This window comes from Salvelinus namaycush, unplaced genomic scaffold (assembly GCF_016432855.1).
Source record: "Salvelinus namaycush isolate Seneca unplaced genomic scaffold, SaNama_1.0 Scaffold338, whole genome shotgun sequence".
Lineage (NCBI taxonomy): Eukaryota > Metazoa > Chordata > Actinopteri > Salmoniformes > Salmonidae > Salvelinus > Salvelinus namaycush.
In genome coordinates this window covers 64,808-86,130 of record NW_024060319.1, presented here as the reverse complement: position 1 = coordinate 86,130, position 21,323 = coordinate 64,808, and the positions used below count along the sequence as shown (strand labels likewise).

General features: G+C 41.4%; 1 protein-coding gene across 2 annotated transcripts; it reads right to left on the bottom strand.

Annotated features, from left to right (window-relative positions):
* Nucleotides 1–3,049: 3,049 nt before the first annotated feature.
* On the bottom strand, nt 3,050–9,496 carry LOC120040272 (troponin I, slow skeletal muscle-like). Of its 2 annotated transcripts, XM_038985466.1 has the most exons (8): nt 9,407–9,496; nt 8,191–8,194; nt 7,866–7,910; nt 7,339–7,380; nt 7,022–7,153; nt 4,968–5,057; nt 4,524–4,712; nt 3,050–4,109 (listed from the first exon to the last, which is right to left on the bottom strand). In XM_038985466.1, the coding sequence occupies exons 3-8, from the start codon at nt 7,887–7,889 to the stop codon at nt 4,011–4,013; spliced, it is 576 nt and encodes a 191-aa protein (XP_038841394.1). In that variant the 5' UTR covers nt 7,890–7,910; nt 8,191–8,194; nt 9,407–9,496; the 3' UTR covers nt 3,050–4,010. The 2 variants fall into 2 exon arrangements, with proteins under 2 accessions (XP_038841394.1, XP_038841395.1); XM_038985467.1 differs by lacking the exon at nt 8,191–8,194.
* Nucleotides 9,497–21,323: the final 11,827 nt, after the last annotated feature.

The window sequence follows — 21,323 nt, the reverse complement described above, 5'->3', positions numbered from 1 at the left end:
CAACATCAATGTATGAATATCACTGTGCAAGCAAATATCTGGCTAACTAGTCTGTTCTTTCTTCATTTGACAGAAGTCAGTTGTTTTTAGCTTGGAATCCGGCTTGAGTAAAAGCACACGCTGAGAGCCTACCAGCTTAAATGGATGCAGTTGTCCCAGTTACTACTGATGACTTGCTGCCATCTAGTGGCCCCGGCAATAGACTGCAGTTACTACTGTTGACATGCTGCCATCCAGTTACCCAGGCAATGGACTGCAGTTACTACTGTTGACTGGCTGCCATCCAGTGGACCCAGCAATGGACTGCAGTTACTACTGTTGACTGGCTGCCATCCAGTTTCCCCGGCAATGGACTGCAGTTACTACTGTTGACTTGCTTCCATCCAGTTTCCCCGGCAATGGACTGCAGTTACTACTGTTGACTGGCTGCCATCCAGTTGCCCCGGCAATGGACTGCAGTTACTACTGTTGACATGCTGCCATCCAGTTTCCCCGGCAATGGAGACTGCGGTTACTACTGTTGACTGGCTGCCATCCAGTTTCCCCGGCAATGGACTGCAGTTACTACTGTTGACTGGCTGCCATCCAGTTTCCCCGGCAATGGACTGCAGTTACTACTGTTGACTGGCTGCCATCCAGTTTCCCCGGCAATGGACTGCAGTTACTACTGTTGACTGGCTGCCATCCAGTTTCCCCGGCAATGGACTGCAGTTACTACTGTTGACTGGCTGCCATTCAGTTTCCCCGGCAATGGACTGCAGTTACTACTGTTGACTGGCTGCCATCCAGTTTCCCCGGCAATGGACTGCAGTTACTACTGTTGACTGGCTGCCATCCAGTTTCCCCGGCAATGGACTGCAGTTTCATGTGAATCTGTTACACCGTATGTAAGTGATTGGGACTTGTTTTTTCCTTTGAATTTTGAATTTGATGTGGTGTGGTATGTCTCTGGTTCCAAAACCTATGTTTGTGGCTTGTGCTTTTTATTACAAGCACGCTCGACTACTGTAATGCTCTCCTGTCTTCTCTACCCAAGAAAGCCATTGGTCAACTACAAAACATACAGAATGCTGCAGCACGGGTACAGACGGAGAGCACACATTACACCGGTTTTAAGGTCTCTGCACTGGCTACCTGTGAATTTTAGAATTCATTTGAAGATTCTTCTATTGGTTTTTAAATCAATCCACGATTGTGCACCCAAGTACATGTCAAACATGCTTTTACGTTATATACCCAGTAGGTACCTCAGGTCCTCTGGCACTGGCCTTTTAACTATCCCAAAGCCTAGGACCAGGAGGCATGGTGAGGCAGAAATGAGTTACTATGCCCCCAGCCTCTGGAATAGCCTGCCAGAACCTCGGCGGGCCGAAACTGGACACATTTAAAAGAGGTCTTAAAACACACCTTTTTAACATTGCTTTTCCTTAGGGTGCTTTTTAGTTGTTCAGTTTTTATTGTTATTCCTTTGTTTTTGTCCTGTGAAGGACATTGCGTTGCATTCCATGTCTGAAATGTGCTGTATAAATAAAGCTTGATTTGATTTGTGGGTATTGTTCATTTAGGCCTGTGTTGGAAACCGCTACTGTATCTTCTTCCCAAAGGTTAGTGGAAGGACAGACAACTACTTTACTTATCAGCTTATCTACATGGACACCAACCACCACACACACACACACAGGCGGGCACCGGTAGGTCCCCTGGGTGGCACACACACTGGTGAACCTTCATAGAGGTCTGATGTGTGCCTTTCTGAATAGACACTGAACAGGGGGACAAACACTCACACACACCTGACATCACATTGACTGACATGAACCTGTCAACACTTCCCTCTCACCAGCGGGCCTCTGGCTATTATTGGCCTGGGTGTCTCTCATACTCGGCATGACTGTGTCTGGGTGACAACAGCCAGGCGACCCACGCAGGCCAATAAAGTGAATGATGAGCTCCAGCTCCAGTGTTTGTTTCCAAGGTTGGATTAGACTCAGAGAACAACAGAGCTAAAAATACAAGGTGACTGAGGATTTGATGCAGTGGGCCAGGCTTTAAGATTCACCATCTGTTGACAACTGAACTCACAACACCCACAAATTGTTTCTGCCTCTTATTGGGCTGGTGTAGCTGTCTCGTGTGTCCAATAATCGACCAGAAGTTATGCTGTAATTGTGAGTTGAGGGATGGAGTCTCTTACATTTCCTATTCCTTAGCTTTAGGAGACTAAAGCGATCCAACAGTGGGTGTAAGACAGTGCTGATAAAGCCTTGGGCCAGGTCATCCAGAAGATCACTACTGTATCATATTTATGTGGTTCCTGGGACATGAAACACTGCACTGCTGGATCACAACCTTTTGACTGAAGGTCAATGTGAAAGTGTTTTTCCCATCGCCTGTCGGCAACTTCCATTTGAAGTTTACAAAGTGGCAGATGAATAACCCCTATATCAACCAACCCCCTGTTTTTCAATGGCATTGTCAATCTATCGTTTGCCAAATCCATCAACACCGTTAAAGGGATAGTTCGCCCAAATTACAAAAGATGACATATTGGTTTCCAAACCCTGTAAGTGACCTATGAACAAGGTATGACCACAATCCATGCTTTGGTTTAGTTTCCCTGGCACTTATTTCAAATGTTAATATTTTAGCATTGTGGCACAAATCCTAAGTCATGGTACCTATATTAGCATTTTTAGTGCATCATGTCCAAATCATCCTAAAGTATCTGAAATGAATTGTCTAGCTCAACAAAATCACTTATAGATGAGCTGCATGGGATGTGCGAAAAATGCTAATATAGGTACCATGACTTGAATGTGATTTGTGTCACAAAAGCTATAATGTTAGCATTTGGAAACCAAAGCATAGATTGCTGTCATACCGTGTCTATTTCTTACAGGGTAAAGAAACAACATATAATTTTGTAATTTGGGTGAACTATCCCTTTAAACTGCTACCCATGGTCATTCATGCCTCTATTAGATCACTGAGTACCAGACAATAGAAAATAGACACTGATGTGAGTTCGCATAACAAACCAAGGACATCCTTTGGTGATACATTTTTTATAATGCCATAAATAAAAGACACATACATCTAATCTTCCATAATAAATAGCAATAGTGAGATATGCACCACACACAGCTTTTCAAGAAGTGGTTAACTGTCCCAGCGTGATAGGCTAAGTCGTCAATGACAGGGTGGAGAGATCATGTGCGAGGTTGTCCGCGCGGGGTTAAATCATGCTGTTTTACCATTGACATCAGCCCTGAGGGAGTCCGAGTCCGAGAGAGCAACATGTTGCTTAATTAGATAGGAAATCATGATGATATTGACAACTGTAAACGTGAATCAGCCTCAAGCCTTTCCTATTTCTTTAAGACTATCAGCCTAAATAAATATTATCGTAACGTCTGTCAAAAGTTGGTGGGATGTGACGACAAACGAGGAGCAGTAGTTCTGGTGCTGTTCCGTCACTGGTTATTTGGACGTATCAGGATTGGGTGAAGATGGTGCTTTGGCTGAGAGTTTCCGTTTAAGGGGTGGAGACTTCGCTAGTCTCGTTAGCATCTTATCTCATACAACTCTCCCCATAATTTAATTGAGCATTTGACGCAATTACGCAATATTTTTGCTTTGGGTTTCCAAGACTACCTCATACGGTCTCATCTGAGGGATTTGTGGTATACTGTTAATATTGGGTTGAGTTCCAAAACGAGTTTGTACAGGGTTGTCAAATATTTGGTAATTAGTAACTGAAAGAAATTGCAGGCTCTGTAAAACTCTTATAGAAACCCTTCCACTCCAGCAGAGAACTACAACCTGTTTTACAAAGCTACAAATCCCTCTAATGGACTGCTCAGCACTGGACTCCTCACAATTTAACCCAATGCTGCCTTTGTACTGCGGTAAAGTGTGTGGCGGGGCGCTTTCAGGGACTACACAGCTCCTCTTCCTCCTCTCTGGACCATTTCATGCGCGTCGTTCCCGTCCCAAGGCTGTAGCATGGCTTACTGGCCACCAGATGCGTCGAACATCTTCTTGCGGCCCTCCATGCCAGACATGGCCTCCACATTCTTACGCCAGTCGGTCACCTCAGACGTGAGCACCTGAGAGGGAAGGGGAACAAACACTGTGCTGTCAGACATCAGCGTTTAACTAGCTTTAGCGCCCAGGCTTCCTTGTGTTCGTGGAGAGTTGTCTCAGGTGGCCACATTACAACCTATCCCCATACAATGTGTAGACGGAAAACAAACAATGAGTAGCGCTATGCTAACTCATGTTTGATTAGCTAGCTAACTACTATAATAAGTTATGGTCGCAGTTACTCTCAGTTTAACCATTAGATGCAAATGCTCGGAGGTCCACAGTAGCATGGTTTCCAGGACCACGCCATCTCCGCACAAGCCAGTGCTTACTAGTGCCAGAGAGGTTTCAAATTTCAAAGTGAGCTAATTTCAAGGTTCAGGAGAAAGGAAGGATGCATTGGTAAAGTATTTGTACATGGCCCAAGTCCCAGTTACCTTGTCTTTGTCCTTGTTGGTGTCTTCCTTCTTGACAGACTTGAGGTTGGACCTGAGGTCCATAGAGCCTTTGTGTTTGGTTCCCAGCAAAGCTCTCATCATCTCGTCTGCAGAGACCCGCACCTTCCTCAGGGCGGGCTTCTTAAACTTCCCTCCTAAGTCCTGCACCTTCAGCTTCAACTCATGGATCTGTAGATTTCATCGAAATCTACGATTAAATATTATAGCAACCTTAAGCCAACACCTAGCAACCTCTTCAAGAAATGTTGGTTTGATACTTGCTGGACCTGGGTTCGAATCCCGGCCAGGGCCAACCCCAGGAACTGGCACTGACCATTGATTTGGCCCTGACCCAGCTGCAACACTGAGACTAACACCCATTTGTTGCCACCACAAGAGGCAGGACCTGAGGATAACATCTCACCCAAAGGGCCGAAGACTTACATCTTTGTTGTGCTTGGTCACTTTGGCCTCACAGTCGTATCTCTCCTCATCTACCACATCTATCTTTCCATGGAGCTGCTTGCATAGGTCCTGAAGAAAATAGATAAACACACTAAGATTACATATCATACACAAAAAAGGTGATATCTAGAACCTAAAAGGGTTCTTCGGCTGTCCTCAGGAGAGAATCCTTTGAAGAACCCTTTTTGGTTCCAGGTAGAACCCTTTTAGATTCCATGTAAAACCCTTTCCACAGAGGGCCCTACATGGAACCCAAAAAGGGTTCTACTTGGAACCAAAAAGGGTTCTACCTGGAAACCACAAAGGTTTCTTCTATGGGGACAGCCAAATAACTCTTTTGGAACCCCTTTGTCTAAGAGTGAAGAATCAATCTCATTGAGATGCAGTACCAGTCAAAAGTTTGGACACACCTACACATTCAAGGGTTTTCTTTATTTTTACTATTTTCTTCATTGTAGAATAGTAGTGAAGACATCAAAAGTATGAAATAACACATATGGAATCATGTAGTAACCAAAAAAGTGTTAAACAAATCTAATGATATTTTACTTCAGTAGCCACCCTTTGCCTTGATGACAGCTTTGCACACTCTTGGCATTCTCTCAACCAGCTTCATGAGGTAGTTACTTGGAATGCATTTCAATTAACAGGTGTGCCTTTTTTAATTTAATTTGTGGAATTTCTTACCTTCTTAATGCGTTTGAGCCAATCAGTTGTGGTGTTGTGAAAAGGTAGGGGTGGTATACAGAAGATACCCCTATTTGGCAAAAGACCAAGTACATATTATGGTAAGAACAGCTCAAATAAGCAAAGAGAAACGACAGTCTATCATTACTTTAAGACATGAAGGTCAGTCAAAATGTCAAGAACTTTAAAAGTTTCTTCAATTGCAGTACCAAAAACCATCAAGTGCTATGATGAAACTGGCTCTCATGAGGACCGCCACAGGAAAGAAAGACCCAGAGTTACCTCTGCTGCAGAGAATAAGTTAGAGTTACCAGCCTCAGAAATTGCAGCCCAAATAAATGCTTCACAGAGTTCAAGTAACAGACACATCTCAACATCAACTGTTTTCCGAGGAGACTGCGTGAATCAGGCCTTCATGATTGAATTGCTGCAAAGAAACCACTAAAGGACACCAATAATATGAAGAGACTTGCTTGGCCCAATAAACACAAGCAATGGACATTAGACTGGTGGAAATCTGTCCTTTGGTCTGATGAGTCCAAATTTGAGATTTTTTGTTACAACCGCTGTGTCTTTGTGAGACGCAGAGTAGGTGAACGGATGATCTCCGCATGTGTGGTTCCCACCGTGAAGCATGGAGGAGGAGGTGTGATGGTGTGGGGGTGCTTTGCTGGTGACACTGTCTGTGATTTATTTAGAATTCAAGGCACACTTAACCAGCATGGCTACCTCAGCATTCTGCAGCAATTCGCCATCCCATCTGGTTTTCACTTAGTGGGACTATCATTGTTTTTTCAACAGGACAATGACCCAACACAACTCCAGGCTGTGTAAGGGCTATTTGACCAAGAAGGGGAGTGATGGAGTGCTGCATCAGATAACCTCAACCCAATTGAGATGGTTTGGGATGAGTTGTACCGCAGAGTGAAGGAAAAGCATACAACAAATGCTCAGCATATGAGACTGTTAGAAAAGCATTCCAGATGAAGCTGGTTGAGAGAATGCCAAGAGTGTGCAAAGCTATCATCAATGCAAGGGGTGCTTACTTTGAAGAATCTAAAATATATTTTGATTTGTTTAACACTTTTTTGGTTACTACATGATTCCATGTGTGTTATTTCATAGTTTTGAGGTCTTCACTATTATTCTACAATGTAGAAATTAGTAAAAAGAAAGAAAAACCCTTCAAACTTTTGACTGGTACTGTATATGTGACAGAATAACCATGCTGGAATATTTACTTGAGTGTTGTTCAGTTACAGTCTCATTGTTTAGCTTTGTGGTTGGCCCACTAGTTTGCCCCAGTCATATTGCTCCCTCAATTGGCTGACTCTTTTGTCTCTCACCTGTAGCTCAGCCAATGACAGTCCAGAGAACTGCAGGGGGGGCAGTCGCTCTCCCAGGTAGCTCAGTTTCTCCTCATCCCTGTCCTGCGTCTCCTGTTCCAGCTGCTCCATCGCCCTGGTGAGCAGCATGATCTGATTGGACGAGATAAAGATCCGTCATTCCAGGGGTAGGCCAGGGGTGGAGGACCCAGTCTGATACCACCATGCAGTAGCTAGTCGTCCTCCATGCTTCACGGTGTCACTACAGTTGTATCCGTAATAATGAATGACTTAGTTATAATCTATGTTAATTGTTAACATAATGCATGGTAATTTACCTTCAGGGAGAGTTTACGCGAAGCCGTAATCTTCGACTTCGGCTGTTGGGAAAAGGACACAATGTTATTGCAAAGGTGTGCCCAGTACTGTCTACTTGAAAGTGAAAATCGATTTTGTCAAGATCGGTGACCTGTTCTTTTATTGGGACATTTTTGTGTTCGCCCAAAAGGGTTTAGGTGGTAACACAACTGCCACTCATAACAAATCTACTATGGACCTAAAGCATTTAACTACAAATTGGCCTGTTCCTGGACACAACTTGTCCCAGAATGAAAAACTCTTTCAATAGAGATTCTCCATTGAGCAAACGTTTTACACTCTTTATAGCATAAGTTCATCCATACAGGGAGCCAGTTACAGTTTAGTCGGAATGTGGTCACTCAAAAAACATTCAGCTATTTGGGCCCTTGATAGCTGACAATAACCGATAAGACTGAAGTGGCAACCTTGGGACAACGTGTTCCCTCTCTATATAGGGATTAACACTGTTGAACCAGGGCTGTCTCTAGTTCTGGCTCTAGCTCACCTTTTCAATTAACTTGGGATTCATTGGCCTGGGTTTGTCTTGCTCCTACAGGGACAGAGGGGACATGTCAGGACATTATTCAAAATTATCAAAGTATACACACTTCTATGAGAGGTAGTCTGAAAAACGTGTCTCTTGATTGATTGGACTTTGTTCAAAATTGCATGTAAGATTCAACTAGACGTGAAAGAAATGCTTGGCATAACAGACAAGTCGAAATAGAATGAAGAATTTTCCTGTCCTAAATCTAATACGATGATGATGACGATGGTCATGATGATGATGATCGTGATGATGGTGAATTTATAAACATTAAAATACTTACCTCACTTAAATTTGAACAGGTTTATGGGCACAAAAAGACAAGGGAGACACATAAGTAAAAAAATAGCATTAGTAAAAAGAAAAACAATTTGTAACCTGCTGGAGGTACATTACATTGTAATAGGAGACAGACAGACAGACAGACAGACAGACAGACAGACAGACAGACAGACACAGACACAGACACAGACACAGACAGACAGACAGACAGACAGACAGACAGACAGACAGACAGACAGACAGACAGACAGACAGACAGACAGACAGACAGACAGACAGACAGACAGACAGACAGACAGACAGACAGTTGCAGCCTTGTCCCCAAGCCCCATCATAATTTTACCCATGGATTAGGGCAAGGACACTACAGGAAAAAGCCATTCTGCCGCGGATAGCATTGTAGCATCCCCTTAGTTTTAGCTCAGTGTATGGCTAACTGTCAGCTTAACAGGGTCATTATGTGTCATTTGCAAAGGAATGTAAGTTGCAAGAGATCCACAATCAGGTAGAACGGACGTATCGTACCCTCAGAAGCAGTTATTCTAACATACATACATTATAACATTATAACTAGGGCCTACAACATGCTGCTACTGTAAGACTCAAATTCCTTATCATCTCAAGTAAGGTAGGACACACGTATCATACTCCCAAAAGCAGTTATTATATACTTACATCACATACATTATTACTTAGGCTACAACATGCTGCTGTAAGACTCAAATGGCTTGTCATCTCAAGACAATAGGTCCACTTCGTTATAATAAGGCTTATGCTAAGTATATTTAGAACAGATAATATTATGTATTTTTAAACAGATAACACACTGAGATTGAGCTATACATAATCATTAAAGCGGTATTATTAAAAAATGTACTTGAAGAGGAGCTATATGCATAATTAATTAACAGTCAAGCCGACCTATTGTCCCAGATAACAATACTTACTCATCAGCCATTATGAAAACCTTGGTTGGAGAGAGAACATTTGATTTTGAAATCTGATCAAGGCAATTCAATTAGGGCACCTTCCCTTTGTTGAATTACCTGATCAGCCTGAAACCCTCAGACCATTTCAAATCACTGACAACAGCAACAAAACGCCACCATTCACCTAAGTAATTATTAAGTAAACTAAATACATTCTTAAGTAATTTACTTAATTAACACTTAAGTTTGATTCTGAATCACAGAATCCCCAACCCAAATGAGTATTACCTGGAATAGGGTGGACCACAGTCGGGTCGGGTACAGTACTCTCTCTCTGTCCTGCTCAAACAACAGAGGGATCTGAAACAATGGGGGTGATTTTCTCTTTTATGTGGGGCTGGGCAGGGCTGGGCAGCGGGTGGATAACAGATATAGCCTAGCACCAGAGTCCTACAAGAATGGGCTGGCTGGACACCAGGGATGAAATATAACCTCCTGTGACATTGTGACAATGCAGGTCAAAATGTAATAATAAATCATGACCTACGCCTTAATGGCATTGCAGGAAAACTTCTGTGAATTCCTCTCGCTGCTTTTTGCAAAAAGCCCTTGTTCCTATGGAACACTGAAAATTAACAGGGTAATGTTGTGTGGGTTATTTTGTTGGTTTGGTGGATACATACTCTGTTTCACTTGTGTGGTTTATATTCTCATTAAAGCCTATGAAAATGGTCAACGTGTCTTGAAATGAAAATAATACATGTGTATATTGGTTGTTGTGATTTTGATTATCATTACTAAAATACAGGTAACTACCGAAATAATGGAAACACCAACATAAAGTGTCTTAATAGGGTGTTGGGGCACCACGAGCCAGAACAGCTTCATTGCACCTTGGCATAGATTCTACAAGTGTCTGGAACAAGAAATTCCATCCTTTGGTGTTTTGTTGATGGTTGTGGAAACCGCTGGTTCAGGTGCCGCTCCAGAATGTCCCATAAGTGTTCAATTGGGTTGAGATCTGATGACTGAGACGTCCATGTGGTTTACATCGTTTTCATGCTCATTAAACCATCCAGTGAACACTCATGCCCTGTAGATTAGGGCATTGTCATCCTGGAAAAGACCACGCCCATCAGGATAGATATGCCGTACCATAGGTTGAAGGTGATCACTCAGAATAGCTATGTATTAATTGTATAAAATTATTTTCCATGCCAGGAAAATGCACTCCACACCATAACAGACCTGCCAGAACCCTCATTTACTCAAGTGTTTCTTTTATTTTGGCACTTACCTGTAGGTATCATAATAGGCTGCTGTGACAATGTACAGTAGTTGAAGCATTTTTTATTTGATGTGACGGGTTTTATAGAGGTTAATCAGGGACAACAAATCAGAAGGTTCGTGAATGTTTTCCATGGCTATTTCAGGCACTTGTCAGAGCCTGTTGTTGTGATATATGCAAAAGTGAGATGTGATATTTAAGCAATAAGGCACAATGGGGTGTGATATATTGCCAATATACCACGGCTAAGTGCTGTTCTTATGCATGACGCAACGTGGAGTGCCTGGACCCAGCCCTTAGCCATGGTATATTGGCCATATACTACAAACCCCTGAGGTGCCTTATTGATATTATAAACTGGTTACCAATGTAATTAGAGCAGTAAAAACAAATGTTTTGTCATACCTGTGGTATACGGTCTGATATATCACAGCTGTCAGCCAATCAGCATTCAGGGCTCGAACCACCCAGTTTATAATATGCAGCAAAACACTGACATTCATAGTTCCAATAGGATAGTAAAGATGTCCTCAACTTTAATAATTGGTCTATCTGAAGTATTGCTAGGCCCAATGTTCTGGAGCCGGTATTCTATGTGGCTAGAGCTTCTTGTGATCTTGTCTCCCCCCGGCCTCCCTCTCCAGATAATAAAACATGTAGTTATGACAACGGGGGCAGGCATGTCCCTCCTGTCACCAGTAATATGCCACATAACTGTTCAACTTCTCCTCCAGACATTCCACATGCTTCCCCTGGCCTATACTGTACATGGGTTCTGTCCAAAATGGCAGCCTATTTATAGTACACTGCTTTTGACCAGGGCATTGGTCAAAAGTAGTGCACTAGGCTATATCTACGCAATAAGGACCGAGAGGGTGTGGTGTATGGCCAATACCTTGCCTTTTTTTATTTATTTTTTTATTTCACCTTTATTTAACCAGGTAGGCTAGTTGAGAACAAGTTCTCATTTGCAACTGTGACCTGGCCAAGATAAAGCATAGCAGTGTGAACAGACAACAACACAGAGTTACACATGGAGTAAACAATAAACAAGTCAATAACATGGTAGAAAAAAAGAGAATCTATATACAATGTGTGCAAAAGGCATGAGGAGGTAGGCAATAAATCGAATAATTACAATTTAGCAGATTAACACTGGAGCCTAAGGGCTGTTGTTAGGCATAAGGGCTGTTGTTAGGCATAATGGGAAGCCATGGTATATCAAGAACAGCGTAGCGGTACTTCAGATACAACAGTAAAGAAGTATTTTTATGTCGTACCGGCTGGAATGCTGTTTTAGCCAATCAGACTGCTCGTTTTATGAATAGGGAATGGGGTACCATATTAGATGTGCTTATGGTCTGTCTTTTTGGAGTTCAAACGCTAGTAAACACACTATACTCTTATAGTATTTATAAGGAATTTATTATACATTTTATAAGACCATATTTATTATTAGATAGTCAATTGTGTATGTGACAAATAAAATGTGTATGTGACAAATAAAATTTGATTTGATTTGTTGGCATGTCATAAAGTTTCAAGGGATTAGAGGAAATAAAACACAGTCAGACACATGAAAACATATCAGTCGCCACAATGCCACTCTGAATCAATCCCCACAATGTGTATAACGTAGCTGTATACTGTAGTGTTTATAGGCCTGTACTGTTGTGTGTGCCCAGGGCTCAGTACATATACTGGATGGGATCCACAGGGTTCTCATTGGTCACCGAGCTGATACCCCCCTCTCGGATGGAACATGGGTAAGGAGGGACAGGAACAGGGGTACAGGAGGGACAACAATGTCCGAGGGGGGTGGAGGCAAATGTTCTGTCATCACTCCCTCAGTGATCCCCAGCAGGTGGGCTGGCTATTTCTGCAGCAACCTGACACACACACACACACACACACACACACACACACACACACACACACACACACACACACACACACACACACACACACACACACAGCTATCTGAGACTTTCTCAACATGCACTTCTGCTGTCGTTATGATTTCTGATAGGTACTGACGACTCAATATGTTACCCCGTAGGTGCCTCCTTAATGTGCTTACGCTTGTAAATCTGATCAAACGATCGAAAGTGGAGTCAAAAGGATACAGAGGTGAAGGAAGGGAGACAAACAAACACACACACAGGAGGAGTTGCGAGGACAGGCCATCACCGCAGCCATTACCTGTTCTGTTCATTTTTTATTTTTTTTATTTTACATATCGAGATTCCAAAAGGGCACCAAACCAGTCTCTGGCATGGGAATCATCTAAGAACACAACAACCTTTATATAGTACGTGATGTGACCTGTTAATGCCACAGTCTGCCTTTTGACAGTGAGTTTCACAGGTTGTAACAATGACAACAACAGCTCTGTCTTTAGTGAACAGCTGATGTAGGTTGAGCCCAATATCATGCCAGGGTGTTCTCTGTCCAGGCCGGTGGCTAACTTTGACCCTACCCACTAGGGGGGGGGGGGGGCTAACTTTGAACCTACCCACTAGGGCTCCCTAGTGGGGGGGGGGGGGGGGGGGGTTACAGAGATGGTACATACCCCCGTATGCCTTAGTACCCCCCCTCACTAAATATATCTCTCTGCCCATATCCCCGCAGCAAGCAGGCTAACCAGGTTAACCCGGCTGTCAAATCCCATAGTTCAGTTCAGTCAAATCCCCTCACCGAACTGGTGGTCTTCTACACAGATCTGGCTCTGTCACCATGCTTAACATTGGAAATCCAGGCTACAACAATGGGCTGATGATGGAATGCATAATTAAATAGACAGTAGTTTCTCTATGTGATGAAATTCATGCCTTCTCCATACTCAGCCTATGGTTTCTTCCCAATAACCACTCCTTTCTCCCAAAGTGTGCACTTCTTGACTACCCTTCATGGATTTGACAGGAAAATACTTTTATAAGAAACTCCCTCAAGGCCATTCCTACACCAATGCTCTTATATTTGTGGGGAGTAGTAACCTAATAACGTAGCTGGCATAGAAAGATGCCTTTCACTGAAAATGGAAGTTAGGTTGAAAATACTGTAAAAAAACCTGTATTTTCTGCGGAGGGTGGGGGAGTAGTGAATGAGTAGTGAATGAGTAGTGAATGAGTAGTGAATGAGTAGTGAATGAGTGCACACTTCAGGAGAAAGGAGAGATTATTGGGATGCAATCTATGAGGGCTAGAAGTTTTTCCTACCATGTGACTTGACCAGGAAAAACTCTGGGCCATAGTTTTAGGTTATTACTAGAGTTGGGCCTGGATTATTTCCTTATCAGCTCATGTGGTCCTACCTCTGAGATAAAGAGCTTATAATGTATTGGCATTCTTAAGGTGCTGCGCATGAAACTTTGACAGGTTTATAGCTGGGTGTGTTTTTACAATTTTGTTCAAGCATTAAACATCCGCAGTATTCTTGCCATCCTCATCAATTAAAGTATTTCACACCACCACACACACAAACACACACACACACACACACACACACACACACACACACACACACACACACACACACACACACACACACACACACACACACACACACACACACACACACACAAATAGGAATTTCTCTCCTCCGAACACTCCTGAGTGTCTCAGCCCTGTGGACACTGCAAAAACAACAGACATTTGTGGGCTCAAATGTGTATTATATGGCTTGGTCACAAGGTGTCATTAGACTTCCATTATTACACCAATGAGTCACTGTATCTGCCTGTCATCCACATGTACTCTATTCATTTAGGGTTGTATATATTGTAAAACGACTGTAAAAACTGTTCAATTCCCGTGGATTGATGAGAGGGATGAGGCAAAAGGAATGGCAAATAAGTCTTGCTGCACAACCGATTGGCAAACGTTCTGCAAATTGAGAAATCATGTGACTAAAATGAATTAAAAGAAGAAGAAACTACACTATGAAACAAAGATAAATGACAAAGAATGACAGGAAAACGCTTTGGAGCACCTTAAAGGAAATTTTGGGCAATAAGGCAAACTCAGCTCCATCGTTCATTGAATCAGATGGCTATGGGACTCCCGGTCACGCCTGGTTGTGACACAGCCTGGGATCGAACCTGGCTGAGAACCTGGCTGCGATGCAGTGCCTTAGACCGCTTCAGTGATATGATAGCATTTCTCAAACCCGCTCCCCCCGTCGCCCCAAGATTAATGGTTTTGACCACTAAAGTTTTGCTTCACGACACGCTCAACTGCTTTGATTGGTGTAACGTTAGCTAGAACCATAAAGTGTCTATCCAGATAATAAAAGTCACCTGCAAAATAAAATGTAAGTCATTTGCGGCGTGCATGATCATGAGCAAAGTCATGGTAGCCTATCATTTCACTTCCCCTGGGAAAATCCTGCCATCCTGCCATCCAGTAAGTAAGCATTTCACTGTAAGGTCTACACCTGTTGTATTCGGCGCAAGTGACAAATAACATTTTATTTGATTTACCAGGCGGTGTCAGAGGAAGGCCCTAAAAATTGCCAAAGACTCCAGCCACACTAGCCATAGTCTGTTCTCTCTGCTACCGCACGGCAAGCGGTACCGGAGCGCCAACTCTAGGTCCAAGAGGCTTCTAAACAGCTTCTTCCCCCAAGCCATGAGACTCCTGAACATCTAATCAAATGGCTACCCAGACTATTTGCATGGAGCGCAAAGTCTAGATCCAAGAGGATACTAAACAGCTTCTACCCCCAAGCCATGTTACTCCTGAACATCTAATAAAATGGCTACCCAGACTATTTGCATTGCCCCCCTCCCCCTCCTCTTTTACACTCCTTCTACTCTCTGTTATTATCTATGCACAGTCACTTTAATAACTCTACCTACATGTACATATTACCTCAATTACCTCGACACCAGTGCCCCGCACATTGACTCTGTACCGTTAACCCCTGTATATAGCCTCGCTATTGTTATTTTACTGCTGCTCTTTAATTTTTTGTTACTTTTATTTCTTATTCTTATTATTTTTTGTAGGTATTTTAATTTTTTTATTTATTTTTACTGCATTGTTGGTTAGGGCTTGTAAGTAAGCATTTCACTGTAAGGTCTACACCTGTTGTATTCGGCTCATGTGACAAATAACATTTGATTTGATTTGAACATGAGCACGGGCTGACTTGGCTTTGCTGTACTGCAGCTGAAGCCTGTCAGCAGCCTACCTACCAAAGGTCCATTACAATGTAGAGCTTCATCTTATTCTTTCTAACTATTTATATGGCGGATTCGCAGCCACAATTTATTAAAGATGCCAAAACTTGAGATAACAACAGATGGCGAAGTCAAAGATAGGCCAGTGGCGTCCATCTGTGGCAAAGTTTGGCCTAAATCAATGCTTATGACGTATCCAGCACCAGAACCAGACTTTTTTTTAAAATAAAGTGTTGTAAAAAATGTTTTATAGAGGCAACAGATAACATTAGCTAGATAAGGTTAGCAAGATAACTAGCTAACTACACTGAGGTCAGCATTCTAGGTACCCTCTGGGCACCGACATAAATTCAGCGTTGGTTCAATGTGCCCAGTCGGTAGCTACACTGAGAGCTGTCAGTGCCCTATTTGTTGATGTTTATCATCTCCACGTGGAAATTCCAACACCCAATTCGTGAATATGTATAAGTAGCCTTCATCATTCTAAACGTGAATTTCCTCTCTAGGACAGGAAATGATGTCGAAATAGTGACCTATTCAAACAAATCTAGTATGGCAGGGGGTCCTTTAAGTAGACCAGAACATTTTTTTTTTTTCAATGGTTAAAGGCCTGAGTGAATTATCTTCATTTATCCACCATCTTTGGTTAGGTCTAGCAAATGCCAAGGTATTCATGGGTTAGTGGTTATTATGATGTTGGTGTGGGTTGGTATATTCTGTGAGTTGACAGAGAACAATGGCCTCCTGCCTGATTTCAGATTTCATGGAGCACAGAAAATGGACAGGGTCAAACAGAATACAATGTCATAGTCTGCAATGGTATCATTAGGAAGAGCAAACATCCATTCAACATGATAGCAGTACACAGAATGCTGTCACGATGTACATTCAACATAATGTCATGCATTTGGCAACATCAGATTAGAGTGATTAAAAGCTCATGTCTTTAAACACTGGATGCAAATGCAGAGATCATGTTCAATCAATATTTACTCTACCTAATCATATTACTTTAGTCCAGACTATGAAATTGTACTTTGTCTGAAAGATAAAAATTGTCTAGCTTTTCTTTGGTTAAAAATGTGATTTCACCATATGTAGGCCTTAAAGGAACTGACCCTTTTTAAAATGTTCGCCTAAAATGACAACCCAAATCTACCTGCCTGTACCTCAGGACCTGTAGCAAGGATATTCATATTCTTGATACCATTTGAAAGGAAACACTTTGAAGTTTGTGAAAATGTGAAATCAATGTAGGAGATATAACACACTAGATCTGGTAAAAGATAATACAAACAAAAAACATGCGATTTCTATATTATTATTTTTTCATCATCTTTGAAATGCAAGAGAAGGCCATTAAATCACATAGGAGTTTAGGCGCAATTTAGATTTTGGCCACCAGATTGCAGCAGTGTATGTGCAACGCTTCAGACTTATCCAAGGAAGCATTGCATTATTGCACAGAATTTTGTATCAAGTCTAGCCAAATGTGCCGAATTGGTCAATTGATACATTTTCAAGGACATAAGTATAGACAACTTACAAAAATTATATGGTAATACAAATGTTGAGTTTTCACACTCCCAGGAATGTCATAAATTATGGATAATTAGCTTCCCTACAGAAAAGACGCTAACCTGTGGGGCCAGACACAACAGGGGTTCAAACTGTAGGACACAGATCCTACATTTGAATATAAAAAATGATTTTCTCAAGCAAAACTAAGCTACATTGTATCTCTGGGACCCTCAAGATGACAAATCAGAGCAAGATTACTGAATGCAAGTACATTATTTACTGTGATAAAAGTTTTGTTGTTGTGCACTCTCCTCCAACAATAGGAGGGTCTTTTTTCACTGTAATAACTACTGTAAATTGGACACGTCAGTTAGTTAGATTGTCCAGGCAATCAGAAAAATCGGCCTTTGTTTGTACCAAGAGGGGCGTGGCAGAAGGCATCATCACCATTAGTATCCCAATCAATCAAAGAAAAAGATGAGGCAAGCCAACCTGCTGTCATTAAATAGAATATTCCACAGGGGGCAGCACAAGACTGTGCTAATGGCACCCGTTCACAGCAGGGAACGAAGCGCATTCTCAGCAGCACAAGAAGCACTTTGTTCCAGAGATAGGGTGGCTTGCAAGGGGAGAGAGAAAGAGGAGGGATCAGCCTGGTCTCATAGACTAGACGTAACATAGTAAATTTACATCCAGGACACTAAAATGGGTATGATATGCTATGTTTGGTATGGTTACATAAGACAGAAGGTTACTTAAGGCAAGAACAAGAGTAGGGTGGTTGGTCGGGGTTGATAGGTTGGCATATAACGCGAACGTCTAGCTACCCAAAGGTTGCATTTTAGATCATTAGCAACTTTGCAACTATTACTACTTTTTAGGTAATTTAGGTAGGGGTGAAGTGACTATGCATAGATAATAAACAGCAAATAGCAGCAGTGTACAAAACAAATGGAGGGGGCGGGGGGGGGGCAATGTAAATAGTCCGGTGGCCATTTGATTAATTAATATATGTTGCTCTAAGAGGTGTGCAAAGTTGGTAGAATCTTAATTAAAATAATTCACAGCTGTAATGGCTGTCAAAGATGCTTCCACAAGTATTAACTCAGGGGGGTGGAGACTTATCCAATTAGCCACAACAAATTGGAAATTGGAATTTGTAACATATCATACATTTAGCAAAGCCGTAACATATTGTATGAATTGCAATTCATAACATATCATATTTGTTTTCACATTTTGCTGCCTTAAAATTAAATCTAAAAAGGGATTAAATTAGACAACCTTCTAGAACATTTCCAAATTAAGACTAAATAAAACAACTGAAATATCATAATTGGATAGGTTTCCACCCCCCTGACCCCCTGAGTTAATATTTGTGGAAGCACCTTTGACAGCCATTACAGCTGTGAATCATTTTCATTAAGATTCTACCAACTTTGCACAACTCTTAGGGCAACATATATCCATAATTTAAAAAAACATTTCTCAGGCTCAGTAAATTTGGTTGGGGATCATTGATGGACAGCGATTATTTAAACCTTGTCTCAGATTTCTTAAGCAGATTTAAGTCAGGACTGAGATTAGACCACACAGGAACACTTAGCACCATTCTGGTGTATATTTTGCATAAAAATGTGTGTAATTGTTAATCAAATGGCTACCCGGACTATTTGCATTGGCCCTACCCCACTCCCCATGTTTTACGCTGCTGCTACTCTCTGTTTATTATCCATGCATAGTCACTTTACCTCTACCTACATGTACACTGCTGCTACTCTCTGTTTATTATCCATGCATAGTCACTTTACCTCTACCTCTATTAACTCAATCACCTCGACTAACCTCTACCTCTATTAACTCAATTACCTCGACTAACCTCTACCTCTATTAACTCAATTACCTCGACTAACCTCTACCTCTATTAACTCAATTACCTCGACTAACCTCTACCTCTATTAACTCAATTACCTCGACTAACCTCTACCTCTATTAACTCAATTACCTCGACTAACCTCTACCTCTATTAACTCAATTACCTCGACTAACCTCTACCTCTATTAACTCAATTACCTCGACTAACCTCTACCTCTATTAACTCAATTACCTCGACTAACCTCTACCTCTATTAACTCAATTACCTCGACTAACCTCTACCTCTATTAACTCAATTACCTCGACTAACCTCTACCTCTATTAACTCAATTACCTCGACTAACCTCTACCTCTATTAACTCAATTACCTCGACTAACCTCTACCTCTATTAACTCAATTACCTCGACTAACCTCTACCTCTATTAACTCAATTACCTCGACTAACCTCTACCTCTATTAACTCAATTACCTCGACTAACCTCTACCTCTATTAACTCAATTACCTCGACTAACCTCTACCTCTATTAACTCAATTACCTCGACTAACCTCTACCTCTATTAACTCAATTACCTCGACTAACCTCTACCTCTATTAACTCAATTACCTCGACTAACCTCTACCTCTATTAACTCAATTACCTCGACTAACCTCTACCTCTATTAACTCAATTACCTCGACTAACCTCTACCTCTATTAACTCAATTACCTCGACTAACCTCTACCTCTATTAACTCAATTACCTCGACTAACCTCTACTCTACCTCTATTAACTCAATTACCTCGACTAACCTCTACCTCTATTAACTCAATTACCTCGACTAACCTCTACCTCTATTAACTCAATTACCTCGACTAACCTCTACCTCTATTAACTCAATTACCTCGACTAACCTCTACCTCTATTAACTCAATTACCTCGACTAACCTCTACCTCTATTAACTCAATTACCTCGACTAACCGATGCCCCCGCATATTGACTCTGTTTTTTTATTGTTGCTCCTTAATTATTTGTTATATTTCAATTTTTTTCTTAAATGTTGATGCCAAAGACACACCAGAATGGCTTCCCAAGAGGTGTTAAGTGGCCGCAGGTAGCCTTGTGGTTAGAGCGTTGGACCAATAACCGAAAGGTTGCTGGATCGAATCCCTGAGCTAATGAGGTAAAACTTTAATAGCTAATAAGGTTTAAAAAAACACTGTTCCCTGCTAGGCCATCATTGTAAAGAAGAATTTGTTCTAAACTGACTTGCCTAGCTAAATTTAAAGAAATTAAGTGTTCCTGAGTGGTCTAGATTCAGTATTGACTTGAAACTCAGAGACAGGGTCTGAATATTGCTGTCAATCAAATATTCCCTTCCAAATGTAGCTTGAGCAATGTTTTTCCAAAAATATTTTGCCCTAAGAGTTATGCAAAGTTGGTAGAATCTTATTCCAAATGATTCACAGCTGTAATGGCTGCCAAAGGTGCTTCCTTCAAGTATTACTGTTTTTCCTTGGATGCTTGAACACATCTGTCCAAACAGAATTCCCTTTTTTAAAACAATGAATAACACGCAGCCCCAAATTGAAACACGTTGGCCAAAATGACACAATCAACTACCTCCATCAAAACATACAACTTGTTAATTAAAAGTAATTTCAATCAATCATTACACGATGGCCCAATAAATACTAACTACAACTATCAATATGCCTAACATGGTCAACCCTCTTTTATATGTCTGTGCCATTTGTTGATACTATAATTATAGTATGCACCATTAAAGGCAAGTAAACATATTAGCACAGCATGGGTTGTGTTATTTCTTCCTAAGATTATTGTACCAAAGATGTCCCATACAGAAAGAATGTCACTCAAGAGCATGAATATCCAGAAACAAAAGGCTTTATTTGACCTGTTTCCCTTTTGACCTGAGAGCTGAACTATTTTCCTCTATGGGCCCCGCTACCTCTCCTTTGTCCTTGTTCTTGGTCCATTCTTGCAAATAACAACTCAGAAGTGACCTCTCTTATGCATGAATAAGAATTGATTGCTGATTGAACAATTGTACAAAGAAGTTTTGTGCAGAAGAGGTTCACAATCATGAGAGTCATTTGTATCAGCTGTGACCAAATGTTTTGATTTAGTTTGTTATGATTTACTCAATTGAGTTTTGCATCTTTCATAGAGAATAGTGTTTACTGTTTTGCAAAAATGTGCTTACCATTTGTGTTGTGTTTGAAAGCAATGAGAAATGACTTAGTTTTGTACAAAGTAATATTTTTTGCTCATTAGGTTATGATGGAGATCAAGTGGACCCCAGTTTCATTAAAAGTGTGTTAGCAATCGAGAAGAA

Bases quoted from the DNA above. Each gene is read 5' to 3' on its own strand.
- LOC120040272 (XM_038985466.1), bottom strand. From the start codon at position 7,889: ATGAATCCCAAGTTAATTGAAAAG. The intron at 7,381-7,865 runs GTGAGCTAGAGC...TTTTCCCAACAG, and splicing joins ATCCCAAGTTAATTGAAAAG to CCGAAGTCGAAGATTACGGC. The intron at 7,154-7,338 runs GTAAATTACCAT...TCGTCCAATCAG, and splicing joins CGCGTAAACTCTCCCTGAAG to ATCATGCTGCTCACCAGGGC.